Source organism: Rissa tridactyla, chromosome 1, assembly GCF_028500815.1.
Source record: "Rissa tridactyla isolate bRisTri1 chromosome 1, bRisTri1.patW.cur.20221130, whole genome shotgun sequence".
Classification (NCBI taxonomy): Eukaryota; Metazoa; Chordata; class Aves; order Charadriiformes; family Laridae; genus Rissa; species Rissa tridactyla.
Window position 1 is genome coordinate 108,656,258 of NC_071466.1, and position 15,966 is coordinate 108,672,223.

The following is a 15,966-nucleotide window of genomic DNA, read 5'->3' on the forward strand; positions in this document are numbered from 1 at the left end:
AATATCGTTTGCTGAATTTCAGAAGCTGTCAGTAAGGAAGGCGTAGAGAGTCTTCACTTTTCCTAATGCAAAGGAATAAGATTCTTGCATTATGCTTTCAGTTAAGTTGCACAGCCTCCTAACTGTCACACAAATGACAGACATACACTAGTACATCATCACTGTCATGTTAAACTGCATAACTTGACTGTGTTTGAAATCTGGAAACTGTTACTAATAGGAATATAGTGTATGAGTAGATGCACACAGGGAGATGGTACAGTGAAAACATGATAGGAAAATGTGGTTTTTTTAACAGCATATTAAGGACATTAACGAATTACTAAGAACAAATTACTAGACAGATTTTAGATAATTTGTTAGAAAAAAAATAAAAAAAATTGAAAAAGACTTTCCAGGCCACTTGCTTTCATCCTGATTTTCCCGAAAGTCTAGACACTCATTTTCTCCTAATATACAAGGGAATTAAAACTGCCTTTCAGGTAAGGAAAACTACTGACAGGTTTTAATAGCATAAATTACATTTTGCCAGCATTCCACTGCTGATTGTGCTGTTGATTGTACTCACTTCCTATGAGTTTCCACGGTATCTAGAAAATGTAACATTTCCGAAGTCTCTGGAGAATGTCCTATAGTACGTTGGTGAAAACTATCAAATGACTCCAGTCTATAAAGTGTGGCTGTATTGCTTAATGTATCATCAAATGCAGGATCTCTATTTCATCAGAGAAGTAACAGCTATTTCAAAGTTATTAAACCGTTAGCAGATAATACAACTGATACTTAGACAGAAGCTCATGAAACAATCTTTTGCGTAGTGGAAGGAATGAATGAATGAATATTCAAGTCCAAGCTGCACTGGTATGGTAGAAAATGCTGGTCCATAAAAAGTTCTCTGATAGTTTCAGTCTTCATTAGTGTAACAGATGGAATATCATCACTGATGACTACATGTAAAAAGCTAATATTGGAAGGGAAAGAAATGTCATTTCCAAGCTTGTATGGCTTTATTTCAGTAAATGCAGCACCACAAGCCATAGAAAGCACAAAAAAAATATCTACTTGGTGCATAGGTAGTACACAAGCAAATGGATTAAACAGAGGGCTATATCTAAGTATGAAATATAAATTCGGTAGAAATAGGATTATCCTTTTACAGAATGGATAAAAACTTTGTACTTAATTTAAGTTTAGGTATCATGTTAAACAACTGATTAAATTAGTCATGTTCCTAAATAAACATCCTTCTTTTCCTAGGTTGTTTAAGCTTTTAATACAGAAGACGTATTAAATTTTACATTTTCTTGCCTTTTTGTCATCTTTAAAGAATGAACAACTTTGTCTCCCGTTACTTAATTCTGTCCCAGTGGAAACGGACCTTATAATTTTACTGAAAGGAAAAATTTGAAGAAATGAGAAAATTCTGAGCTAGTGTAATACCAATACAGTCAGACACACGACATGAGTACATATATGGATGTGTGTATGTAAAGCCATTTGGGTCTACTCTGGGTAACAAAGCATTAACTTCTCTCTGAAAAGAGGAACAAATCTGAAGGGCCTTCTGGCCACGTGCCTGATATTTAGTGGTCAATATAACCACCAACCAAGCCTGAATTGGGGAAGAGGCTATGGTACTTCAAAATAATTTCTGGCTACAGTTTTGGCTTCATTTACACATCACTGTAGATACTGTTACCTAAATGAGTGTATGGAACTCATCTGAGTGATTGGGCTAGTTAAGGACTTTGAAATATCCACATTGGCTTACAGCTTTCCTACTGCAATGCTTCCTCCACTCACCCAGGAAATCTGCTATTTATTTCTAACTGCATATGATCTTACCCCTCCAAAATCAATCTTCCTACTAAGATATTGTCATCTTCCAAAACTGTATGCTCTACTTTTAGCTCCTTCTAATTTACTGAAGAGTTTGTCCCAAATCCATATTAGTGTAGCTGAACATGACAAAGAGAAGATGAAGGAGCCCCAAAACATAGGCAGATTTCTATGGATCAAGTAACTGGTGACAGTATAATACACTATTCAGTGCTCATATGTACTCCACGTTTTGCATGTCACAGGGTATAAATCTGTATATTCTCAATAGTACTAATTGCCTAACATTTAAGGCCACCGTCCTGCTTTCTACTCACTCTTAAGTCAATGTATTTACCTTCTTCTTCCAGTAACAATATTTTTAGTCTTCTATTTCATAGCATTAACATGTGAAGCCCACTATGATTAATTTTAGAGTTACAAACAAAATAACAAAAACTTTGATGCCTGATCGAATTGTTTGCAGAGTGTCTCAATTGCATAATCAAGTGCAATTGCAGCTAGTCTGAAGGCCTGTGCTAATATATTACAACAGCAAAAATATTCTATGATATTGTAAGCAGAAGCTGTTCATACAATTTGTAAGTGAAATGGGTTATTACAATTTTCTTCGATAAGGCAAGGAGACTTGCCCCTTACATCTTCCCAGCTATTCAAAGGAGAAAAGTTCCTGAGATTAATTTACAAAGACTGGTATTTGTACAACTCAGAAAAAGGAAGAAGTCTCCTGGAATCAATTAAAATACCTTAGATATATCTATGTTTCCTCTTTTTGGTTGATTAATCTCAAATAAAGAGCTGATCCTTGACAAGCAAGAATGTAACAAAGCTCTCATTACTATCTCAAAAGGCAACACAATTCGCTGACACTGTAACACTGCTTCTTTTTGTGCAGTGACAATACCATATACAGGGAGTCAAAATAATGTCAGATTCTTTTTATTAACATTTTTAATAGCTGAAGTGGAGTTAAGAGGCTTAGGGGAAAAGCAGAGTTGACCTTTCAAAGAAAAAGACAAAACAAAACCCAAATTCTTTACCTTTGCCTATCGTCTGGTCATGAAAACTACGAAAAACTCTATAAGCTCCAAATAGTTATGATTTGCATGGCAATATAAAGTGAATTCAAACTTGGAAAAGCATTTAATTGTTTGTCTGAGCTCTGCAATATTTAGAAACAATGTCATAGGAAATTTCATGGGAACACCAGATTATTATTGCAATGGTAGGTAGATGAAAGGAAGCAGAACTCTATAGTCTTCATTACAAAGTTAAAAATCAGAGATTTTTTTTTACTTTACAAGGAGAATAGTGTATTAGAGAAATGTATTTCAAAGACATTTGGTGAATCTGTATCAAATATATTCAAAATACAGTATGATTTCAGATATCTTAAATCCAACACCCAAGTTGCAAATTCTTTCTTTTTATTAGGCTGTGAGTTGGAATGTTTTATTATTTTTTTTTTGTTAACCAGTTACCCGACACGAGGCATTATCAAGATTGTGTATGAGATACTGGACTGTGACCTCTCTACACTGACTTCTTTCATTCATTTGAATGTTTAGATCATAAAGTCTTCAGGGTAAAGATTGTCCCTTTGGACACACGCTGCATACAGTGGAGCCACTGCCTCATATCAAGCCCCATCTGTTATTGTCATTTGTGTTCCAAAACAGGGCTTGAAATGGTAATTACAAACAACATATTTTGGTCAGCTTTCATATTTCTGCTAGAATTAGATACTAGGAAAGTAGAGCATGAAACTCTGCCCTCACACTTCTGTGGTATGCACAGGAATCTGACTTTTTTTTTTAGCAGAGAATCAGGATATGCTCTTCTTCAGGGATGTTTGTAGATATTTATGTGCATGTCCACCATCCATTTTATTAGTGATTACCACAAATCAAATCAAATCACTATCCTTCCTTCTGTTCTACAAAAAGCAACTCTTCTCCTGCCTCCTCTTTTTACTGGGAAAAGGGCCAGGCCTGCTGGATGCAGAGAGGCCTGTAGGAATATGCCATTTAGAATCACAGTCAAAAGCAGCATGGCCAGCTTGGCATGCCAGTGAAAGGACGTGCAATGCTGGGGAGTCGGGAACTAGAAACACAGAGGCAGAGCACATGCACCAAGCAGAGAGTTTTGGCTTGACACTGCAACAGCAGATGAAGCTCTGGTCTTTGACTAAACCTCCATTTCCATTTTCAAATCTTTAAGGGTGAGCCAAACACCTTCTGTCATGCATAATCATTCATTTACTCAGGCTTACCCACTCCCATTTATTTATGGGTTATAAAAACATAAAACGATTACAGGGGTCTTTTAATGTGATCTCCCAGAAAACTTTCCATTTAAACTTTCAAGAGAGGTCAGAGGAAGGGGAAAGACCCCTTTATTTCAAATTATTAATGAAAGAGGGACCGCACTCTGTGCGGTAGGCTGTTCCAAAGGCTAACTGATAAAAGGAGAGAGGAAAAGGCTTCTTTGCTTCTGGTTTGAACTCACTTGGCTTCAACTTTCAAATACACACTTCTGATGTACTGAAAATCCTTTATCAAAGCTATATTTTCCTAAGAGATAATTATAGACCTCTTACTCATTAACATTATCCTCCTTAAGCCCAGCAGGGTTATTTCTTTGATCTATGACTTTGGTGCATATTTTCCATTCTTTTGGATATAATAATTTCAAAACTGAGAAAAGTCTTTGTCCTGATTATAAGATCTATCTATAATTTGAAAGAAAACATTCTGAATCCATGCAGCCTAAGAATGATTCCTCCTTATCCACATGAGGTAATGCTTGCATTTTAGCAAAAAAAGAATAATATGATTGAAGAGCTACATACTAAAAGTAATAAAAGTATAATTAAAAATAACAACACCACTTTCTGTGCTTTTTAATCATCATCATGTTAATATTATAGTTAGAGCAGTTCTTCCATCCTTTACAGAAAAAATTCATCCCCTAAAGATACTCTTAATTCAACAAAAATGTTGAATAAAGTGCAGTCTACACCAAAAAATGTTTTAAAACTGGTAAAAAAATCAAAAGATGGATGTAGATGATAATTTTTTTATTTATGCAAATATGTTTGGTGATTGAACATTATTTCAAAAGTTATCACATATATGTAATATTTTCAATTAAAGACTAGGTTCAAGCCCCCCACCTCCCCATTTTCTTCAATCACCCTTTTCTTCTTTCTGTGTGCAAAACATTGCTGTATTATTCAACAATTATTCAATAATTTAATCACTGCCAGTTTTGTTCCCTAGTCACCTAATTTGATAGGAAAGCACAAGCCAAGGCTTTGGCACCCAAGAGCTAGAGGACCACAGGGCAAATGCAGCAGCATATTTTATAGCTCAAGAGCATGTACAGTATTTCAGAACATTTATTCAACGTTCAGCAAAAACTCTCCCATGAACAATACATATAGAATTCTTTCATTGGCAAGAACATTCTTTTTATCTTCCACGTACAGCATGTCAGCACACTGGTAGAAAGTGAATATAGGTTTTAGTTTGGTTGCCAGTATTATTGAATCTCAGTTCATAGAATTCTACAGTAACATGTCTAGATAGTTTAACCACCTGCAGTTTGAATTAAGAATGTAATACTGTCTTATATAAGCACCGGATAAATTTCAGGTTTCAATTGCACCAACATTTTTTTAGCTTGTTTCTGCAATTTGCTTTCATTTTCAATTTCTGATATAACAAAGTTACTTTAGGAACATTCAAAACATAAGTGAAAAGTTACATTTGTAATGTTTGAACCAAGTATAGTCTTTGTGGGTCAGAAAGATGACCTTTGAGTTGAAAAATTAAAGGAGGAGAGAACTGCTTCATTTTAATGCAAAACCATTAGAAAAAATTTTATATTAATACTGTTATGTTGCTCCCAAATGGAAATCATAGAGCAGGAAAATGGTAGACAGAGCCTCACATAAACCACCTGAATTCCAGGAAAGGTCAAGTCAGAAACTAGACCAGACCAGACTGTACTCCTTCAGAACACAAATAATGGAAGTACCTCATTCCTTAATATACAGCAATTCCCTATAAACTGAGTGACTTACTGTGTGGTTAATTCTCTCAATGGTATGATTACTGTATAAGTTTGTCAATTCCTTTTTTAAGCAACAGCTTAATGCAAACATCTGCAAGAAGACTGTATTTTGCTATTTGATCATCTGGAGTAAAAATTCTGAATTAGCTAGCCAGAAAGATGGCATCTCAGATTTTAACGAGCACAGAGAAATTCTGTAGTTTATGTAAGGAAATTAATAAGAAAACACTTATTCAAATATTTAAAGAAAATTATTTAAAAAAAAAAGAAAAAGAAGGAGGGGTCTTTAGAAACAGCTTGCTATCTGCATAGTTCGGAATAACATTACACAGTTCCCTTTTCCTTTCACCATTTCATCTATCTACAGCTCTTTTTCGTAAAGTGACTTTCTTCATTGTCAAACTGTAATCTTTCTCAACCTACTTTTGAAATAAAACATAAAAATGGGAAAACAAAATGGGGAAATAGGCTCAGTTTGTAGTTACTTGCTCTGTGTGAGGAAAAATATAAGAAAAGACAAAAACAGAAAAAAAATCAGAAGCGGGAAATAAAGAACTCCAATGTATTTCAAATTTTTTATTTCAGATTTCTATAAGCTTCACTGCATTTTGAGAAATACTAGACAGAGTCCAAATATAGTAAAGAAGGGCTATGGGCAGTCATTATGATGAAGACAAAATTCAAACCCATATGGATTATGTATAAACATTTAGGCCTGATGAGATGAATTACCTTTCAGCACTTTAATTGCTTTTTTATTTCTCTGTTTGTTTGTTTCAATTTAAAATTTAGAATCTCCACATCTCTCTCATTAACTTTGAAAATAGCAATTCCTTCCAATTCCAGAGGAATCTAGAATTAATCTATATCTAAATTAATTTTCTGCTTACAAAAAGATTAGCCAGACAATAAATATTTAGATAATTTAGACATTAAAGGCTGATTTACCTTGTCACCTTCAGAGAAAGTTATTCCATCAATGGCCCTTTTCCAAGTAATCTCTGGAACAGGTTCTCCTTCTGCTTCACAGATGAGGGTGGCTTTCCCATTCTCAAATGTGGTTTCATTTTTAAGTTGTATTATTTGAGGCTGTACTGTTAAAAATACAAATTACATTACTCATTCTGCACAAATAATGTCATGTCAAAATCTATCTTTTAAACCACTATTTGTTTGTTAAAGCACATTCCTGTTTTTTTCTTTTTTTTACTTAGGATTAACTAAAGGTTTAATGTTACCATCGATAAGAGCAATTAACTTTTCTGACTTCAAGTTGCACAACAACCATTTCTGTAAGTCTGATGACCTGGACTCCTGGCTCAGCACGGCTGACACCCATGGGACTGCCTGACTGCCTGCTCCCCTTGGTGGGGTAGTGTGGGACGGGTCCTGGCTGACGAGGCCCCTACCCCGATGGCTGTGTTCGTGTGCTTTGCTCCTGGCTTGCTGTCCTTAGGGACCAGCGAGCCCTTGCTACTCTCTGGAGCTTCAGGAATGAAGTAAAGATTCAATGATTCCATGATGATCCAGCACCTGAGCAGGAATAACTCCATGGACCAGTGCAGGATGGGTGCTGACTGGCTGGAAAGTAACTCTGCAGAAAGTGCCCAGGGAGTCCTGGTGGACATGAAGTTGACAGCAAGAGAGCAATTCACCCTTGTGTAGAGAAGGCTCCAGGGATCCTAACCATGTGTACAAATACCTCATAGAGGTGAGTACGGATAGAGCCAGAATCTTCTTGGCGGTGCCCAGTGACAGGGCAAGAGGCAAATAGAAACACAGGAAGAGGAAAAACCTATTTTACTGAGAGGGAGACTAAACAGCATAAAAAGCTGCCCAGGAGACTGTGGAATCTCCATCCTTGAAGATGTTCTAACCCCAGCTAGACATGGTGCAAGACACCTGGTCTGCCTGGCCCTCCTCTGAGCAGAGGGTTGGACTAGGTGGTCTCCAGAGGTGCGCTCCTGCCTCAGGCATTTTTTGATTCTACAACAATCTGTGTTTGTCTTCAAATACAAATTATTTGGAAAAAAAATATTAATATTCTTGGTCTTTGATCTTTAGCAATATTTAACTCCCTTACACAAATAACAGAACTTAACAAAATGCCCCAATAACAAACATATTGTACTGGTATTAACACTGTTAAGTCCTCTGATACAAAGCTATTCATCCTTACTTACCGAGTAAATTGGTAGTAAGATACACCTAAAAAAAATCCAGATAGCGTTTGCATTCTTCAAATCATTCCACTTTATAGCCACAAGCATACAGCAACCGCAGCTGTCAATCTATACTGTGCCTTGCCAGGTTATTTACTTATGCAATACAATTTCTGGTTACATGTGAATACTTTTATTTAGAGCACTTATCTGTACAATATCATAGAAGAACTCTGTTGTAGAACCATGTATAGAATAGTACTCTCTTCCATTGCATTCAAGTCCTTTCATAAAAAATGTTTTGGTCTTATATGTTCACCCATATATAACCATTAATAAGTTTCTATGAAGTCTACACTTTGAATAAGACATTCATCCCACTGGAAAACCTAACATGTAATAATGTAATAAGAATATGATTCAATATGTTTACACTCAAAACCAGTGAATTAAGGTTACATGACTAAATTTAATTTTGGCAGCTCTTAGCGTTGACTTTGTAAAAATTAAGGACATTTGTTGAAGATCACGTATTTTCTATGTAGTTTTCCTGAGTTTTGCTTTTGAGGAAGCACTAGTATAGTATATTCTATGAAGCAGAAAATAAGCAGAGGGGTAACCTATTTTCTAATGAGGTTACAAAAGTATATGCTACACAGAAAAGTAATATTGGCTTATGTTAGTGGATCAAAAGTGGAAAAAGAACCATTCAGGTTGGAAAGGTCTCCAGAAGGTCACCTTGACCAACCTCCTCATCAACACGGGGTCAACAGACCCTGTTCAGACCAGATTGCTCAGGGATTTGTTAGCTCTACCTTGAAAAATGCCAAGAACAGAGACTACATGGCCTTTCTTACCAGCCTGTTGCAGTGCCTGCCTCATGATGAAGAATGTTTTCCTTATGTCTAGTCTACTTTTTCATTTTATGGACACTATTTCATTTATGACCATTGCCTCACAGATGCTGCATTCAGCAGTACCAAGAAAAACAATACAACCAGGTTCAAACTTGCTATATCCAGACACAGTATCTACCTCTCTTTTATCCATTTTCACCACACTGTTCTTGGTGTCATTTCTCATTCCTTATCTCCATACTCCTTCTGTTGCTTGTATACTGTCTGACCACCCTTGACTATTACAAATAATCTATTATGTATTTACTGCATAGAGATGAAAAACAGGTAATATTTTACCTAACAAAGCACTGCACTAATACCCTGCTTCATTAAGATATAATCTACGGTGAGTGACATTAGGTGCAGAAAGAAAATACCCTGAGAGATCAGTGGTTCTTGAAATGTCAACTGGATCCAGCTTTACTGGATGCATTAGAAGGTAGTAAAACAGGAGGACATCAATTTGACTGAGAAAAGCTGAAACTTTCTTCAATAGTATAACAAGGGCTGTCATTTGAAAGTGCTACAAAAAAAGAATTTGAGATAAAAGATAACCAAGCTAAACTTCAAAATAACTTCAGTTATTACACTCACTTTCAGATTCATGCAAATGCCTGTGAAATATTCTACCTTGGGTAATTCAAATGCTCTACTTCTATAGCCATGTCTCCTGGCTACAATATAATCTGTTCTTTCTTTTCTATACTTTGATATAATATCATCCCTGGAAACAACAAAAGGGCTATGGCAGATATATCATTCATTTAAAAAAAAGCATCATACATATTATTTTATGTCAAGAAATTTGTAAAATTTGGAATTACATTATTTCCATCAGAACAAGAGGATTTCGCCATCTGGACACGACAAACAATATGATCTTCTCAAGTTGATGCATGCTCTAAACCATATAACTAATACTCTTTAATTTTTAATCTTAGACTTATATTCTAAATTTCTTTAAGTTCTTCTTCAAATAGATCACAAGACATAAAGTTTTAGCTTGACATTTTAGACATGAACAGCTGACATTTAAAGGAATAAGCACTGATTAATCATCAAATATATCTAGCTGACAGTTATTACTAGGAAGAAGAAGAGAGCTCAAACGGGGGATATTATTTAATTGCTTCATTTTTGTAGGTCACAAGTCATAACTTGCCATCGACTGCAAGTTTTTATACTGTTTGACTACTTTTTTATGACATTTTGGACATTGTAAAGTATTAAAATAATTTTGTGTACATGTAAATGACAATATTTATTTGAAATGCCCAGACTATTTGCATTAGGCTTGTGAGGCAAGGTTTTGGTAGCCGGAGGTGGCGGGGGGTGCTACAGGGGTGGCTTCTGTGAGAAGCTGCTAGAAACTTCCCCCATGTCTGATAGAGCCAATGCCAGTCGGCTCCAAGATGGACCCACTGTTGGCCAAGACTGAGCCCATCAGTGATGGCGGTAACACCTCTGGGATAATATATTTAAGAAGGGCAAAAACCTGCTGCACAACAGCAGCCAGAAGAGAGGAGTGAGTATATGTGAGAGCAACAACTCTGCAGACACCAAGGTCAGTGAAGAAGGAGGGGGAAGATGTGCTCCAGGAGCCTGAGAGGAGGTTTCCCTGCAGCCTGTGGTGAAGACCATGGTGAGGCAGGCTGTCCCCCTGCAGCCCATGGAGGTTAACAGTTGAGCAGATATCCACCTGCAGCCTGTGGAGGTCCCCACACTGGAGCAGGTGGATGCGCCCAAAGGAGGCTGTGACCCCATGGGAAGCCCATGCTGGAGCAGACTCCTGGAAGGACTTGTGACACCGTGGGGGACACACTCTGGAGCAGTCTGTTCCTGAAGGACTGCACCCTGTGGAAGGGACCCACGTTGGAGCAGTTCATGGGGACTGTCTCCTGTGGGAGGTATCCCACGCTGGAGCAAGGGAAGAGTGTGAGGAGTCCTCGCCCTGAGGAGGAATGAGCAGCAGAGACAACGTGTGACGAACTGACCACAACCCCCATTTCCCATCCCCCTTCACTGCTTGGGGCAGGGAGGAAGCAAAGAAATCGGGAGTGAAGTCGAGCAGGGGAAGAAGGGAGGGGTGAGGGGAAAGTGTTTTAAGATTTTATTTTATTTATCATTACCCTGCTTTGTTTTGATTGGTAATAAATTAAATTAATTTCCCCAAGTCGAGTCTGTTTTGCCTGTGATGGTAATTGCTGAGTGATCTCCCTGCCCTTATCTCAACTCACGAGCCTTTGGTTATATTTTCTCTCCCCTGTCCAGCTGAGGAGGGGGAGTAATAGAGCAGCTTTGGTGGGCACCTAGTGGCCAGCCAAGGTCAACCCACCACACTAGTATTTACAGAAATACTGAAACAGGTGGGTTTCCCCCCCGCCCTCAATTATTTAACTGCTTTTTCTAAATTGACACGGTCATTCTCAAACTGAAATGGCATTTACTTGCTGTATTTTAGCAATTATGAAACAAACGGAAATACAGGTCTTGGAATGTCAATCCAGGAAGCCTACAGGTCTTTGCTGGTTTCTTCAGTCAAAAATATTGAAATATTTGTATTATAATGTATTTAAAAATTATAAACTGAATGACCTGACTGAAATGAAAGAAGGTTTGAATATAGAAAGGAGTTATCCTTAAGCTTCATTAAAATTATTTTATTCGGAAGGAAAAGGAATAGCTCATTACTAGACATGCATTTTTCAAATATTAAGAGAGTGATGCTGTCAAATAAATAACATTTACTGGTTGGAAAATTTGCTCTCTGAGCAGAGAGGGTTGGTGTTAAGTTCTCTAATGTTTCCTCAGCGAACAAGTTTGGCCTCTTCTGGATTTGTCTCAGATAAGGGCAGTACCTTTTTGGATAGAAAGTTTAAGCTCATTGCTGTGTACTTTACACCCTCCCCAAAAACATTAAGAACATCGATAGCAATCTGAGGTTCCAGATTTGTTATTGGACACTTACAACTGATTTCTTGGAAAAATAACAGAATTTATTGAAGTCACAGAGTTCTACCTAGATCTTTGACAAAAGATGTTCATCAGACTTGGAAAGCAGCAAACATATAAAGCTTGAGATAGTCCTGATTATGTCTCATGAAAAGAACTCCTTTAAACAGCTTATTATTAATACAAACATGGGTTTACTGGCAAGAGGCTTAGTTTATGTCTGTATCGCTGCTGGATAGGATCTCTTGATTAATATGACACATGAAAAATCGTACTCTTATGCTATCTTCCTCCACAGCCACACTTGTATCAGGTACCAAAACTGCAATCCCATTCTCCTGGAAACTGCTGGTTCAATTTGACTTCAGTAAACAAGCTAGAGTCCAACAAGGAAATATCTAAGAAACAGAATCCTGAAACTTGCTTCCTATCAAAATAAGGGTTTGCACACATACCAGTATGAAGTGTTGATTTAACGCATGATAAACCTGAGTCTTTGTATATATTAAAATGGTATTACCACTTGTCTTCTGAGAGAACCAGCATCACTACCTTTATAGATTGCACCATTTTAATTTTAAAAAGTAGACGTGTTCCAAACAGGTAAGAAGGTAAAAGGGAGGAAGAAGGAATATAGAAAATGTATGAACTTTTGATACTACATCTTTAATTGATGAATTGTGTTTTGTGAAGCTGTAGTTCGTATACTTCATAATATCTGGGATGAGCAGGCACAGACAGTTCCATGCACAGATCCATGGGATTCCTTTTCTATCTATATTCATGAATTTAAGTGAAGAACTTCCATATATATATTGAATAGTGTTTTAGGGGAAAAAAGAAAAAAAACAAACCACAAAAAAAAACCTAACAAAAAAACCCCAAACTGAAATACATCTTAATTTACTTATTAAGCTCAAAGGAGAAGTAACTAGGTGTGCTCCAGGCACTATAAATGTAAAAGGAATGCAGTCATTAAGCCTGAAAATAATGGAAAAAATTTAGGCAACCTCTCACTCCAGTTTCATTATAGATCCACTGCAGCCTCTTTGGTTCCAAGATGTGTGACTTTTGAGGGCCTAGATTAATCTAAGTGTTTTGAATTTTAACATTTGGAACACATCAGAGAGGGATAAGACAGGAGAGGTCCATTACATTACCTCTCATCTGCCTGATGACAGATTAAAAAAGAATAATAGCATATACTTTTTTCAATAACCAATAAAAGTTAAATTGAACACAGCTGTAAAAACCTTCCTGCTATATAAGATTCAGATTATATTTTAAAAGACATCTAGAAAATAAAAATATTGTGTGCTTAAACTATACAATAATTATAAAGGGTAATGCTTCTTGAGGTATTTTTCTGTCATTTGACTTTCATGAAATCGTCACAAGCTACTGAAATGCCAATGAAATATTTTTGATAAGCTGAGACTACCCTCTCATAGATTATGTAGGTAAAAGACCTATACCTTAGGGAACTTCAAATTAACATATGCTAGAACTCCTTCCCATTTTTTACCAATTCTGATTAAAGAAAAGGTATTTTTCCCTTTCTAGAAACATACATTTCTAGACAGAAATGTCTCTTTCTATGGCATATGTACAGAAGAGAGAAAACTTGTTGAAAACCTCAATTATTTATGCATCATGGAATGGTAGAACCAAGCATTTGAGTGATTAAGGAGTGGAAATGATCAACTAAAGAACAAACGAAATGAAGACATATAAACTGTCCTCGGAATATAAGCACTGTTCTTATAAAGCATGAATATGTTTTTAATTAAAGCTAATTTTGTTTCATTTAGCATGATTAGATGTTTTATTATAAGGTAAATGAATACTACTGCCATCACTCTGGAGAAGTAACGATGCAGAAACACATCGATGCAGAAACATGCAGGTCTTAGAAAGTGAGACAATGTAGGAAGGTTTTAAAGGACTGAATTTTCTTGACTGCTCTTATTATTATGTTATTTTTGAAAACTTTGTTGGGATACCCACAGCTGTAAAAATGTAGTATTTCATAATTCAAAATGCTTATTCACATGTATATAAACACACACATACAAATGGCTAATTACATCACAAAACAAATCAAACAATGAAAATGAATAGTATGGGTAAGTGAGATACAAAGTTAGCTACCAAGCAGAGACAAATACTAAAAATATTTTTGAAAAAATTCAAGGAGGAACACCTATGGTTTCAAGCCATTCAGAAGGACTAAACATAAAAAAATCTTAGCACAAGTCCTAAGCATTAATATGGATGAGATCTTTCAGGTAGAAATAGATAACAATGCAGAGAGAACTATAGCAGATGACAGACAGAGATTACCAAATCATGATCAGTAAGAATGCCTTTGAGGGAAACAGGGTTTTCTTTATTCTTCTAAGCCTTATTCAGTAGAACAGATAAGAAGCACTAACAAAGATAAAGAACTGGGAAGAGCAGGGTGTGTGCATATAGGTTTCTATATATGTGTTAGTGTTCCAGAAAAACTGTCAGCGTAAGAATTTGATATGAGGACAAATAGCATTTTTAACTGACACTGGAAATAAAAAAAAATGTTGAACAAAAAAATCTTGCATGGAAACTAAACATATGCATGTGTTAGATGGAACTAAGATGGGCATGTTCATTCAAAAGTGCAGAGTACTAGAAATTTTAAATGCTGAATGCTATAATGTTACTGTTATTCTTATTGCATTATGGTTACATTACTGTTATTACAAGTTTCAGCCCTGCCAGAGCCCTGTCGCAGTGGAGACAATAGTCATCGCCAAGGAGTTTGCACTGTAAATTAAAATTAAAGACAGCAGGAAGGTGAGACGAGCAAGCTAATGGAATGGAAAAGAAAAATGTAATTTAATAGGTCATTTTAACACAAACTGGCTGTTTGTGTACTATTTAGCTATAATAAATCAGCCATCTGCCTTGCCATTTTCAAACTGCAGTTTTTTGAATACATTTAAGGGGAAGAAATGTATATTAAGATGTTGGCTGTATTTATGACTGGGAGTTTAACCTGCGTGACAGAGACAAAAGCAAAAGTAAAGCTCTTTGTAGGAGAAAATACAACTACTCTGCTACATGTTTCCAGACTGAACGTAGAGATGAATTTCGTAAAGGCAGTATTACATGAAAATCATACTAGGTTTAGAGATTACAAATAAGGTCAGAGGCTTAATTTATGGTACTATTCCCTAAGGTCAAACTAATAGGACACAGATAATTATAATCTGATTTAAATATGTCCAATAGTAAACCACAGAGGAAGAACTCTAAATATACATACTTAACATGTTCTAAATTAGCTATAACCACTCAGGAAAGGGACCTGGGAGACACTGCAGACAGTTCTGTGGAAACACGAGTTCAGTGCTTGGGGAGAGTCAGAGAGGAAACCGAATGTGGGAGAAGGCACAGAGATCAAAGCAGAAGCAGCGCTGTGCTGCTGAACAGCCAGGCTCCCCCCCTGCCCAGACGTGAATCCAGCATGCAATTCTTGCCTTGCCGTTTCACAAACAGGCAATTATGACCAAAAAGGTACAGGAACGCATGGTTCAGAGATGCATAATCATTTCCACAGTAGGAGAAATTAGACAGACTAGAAACTCGCACCTTCAAAAATAAATGGACTAGCAAGAGAGAAAACTACATTTTACATAAATAACACATGGAATTATTCTTCACTTTTTATCTTAAAATGAGAATTACAAGCCAAAGGAATGAACAGCCTCCAAACTTAAACATAGGAAATAATTTTTCATGCAAGAAAGAAATAATTCAAGGAATTTAGCACTTTAGGATGTTGTGGAAACAAAAAGGATGTGTAGGTTCAAAATGAATGAAACAAAGTCATGGTATCTATTAAATCATTTGGATTTGGCTTCCCAGGGAGTCCCCAGAATAGTGGTTGTTAAAAGATGGAAGAATGTATACAGGAAATACTCACTCTTAGTCTGGTGTCTCCCTTTCCCTATTCCTTGCATTAAAAAGTTACCTACGTAAATTTCATCCATACTTAG

General features: G+C 36.4%; 1 protein-coding gene across 1 annotated transcript in view; it reads right to left on the reverse strand.

Moving 5' to 3' along the window:
* Positions 1–15,966, reverse strand: part of NCAM2 (neural cell adhesion molecule 2) — a 302,573-nt gene that overhangs the window by 102,652 nt on the left and 183,955 nt on the right. The window contains exon 8 of the mRNA XM_054211746.1: positions 6,865–7,010. Within this exon, the coding sequence (XP_054067721.1) occupies positions 6,865–7,010 (146 nt within the window). The remainder of the gene's footprint in view (positions 1–6,864; positions 7,011–15,966) is intronic.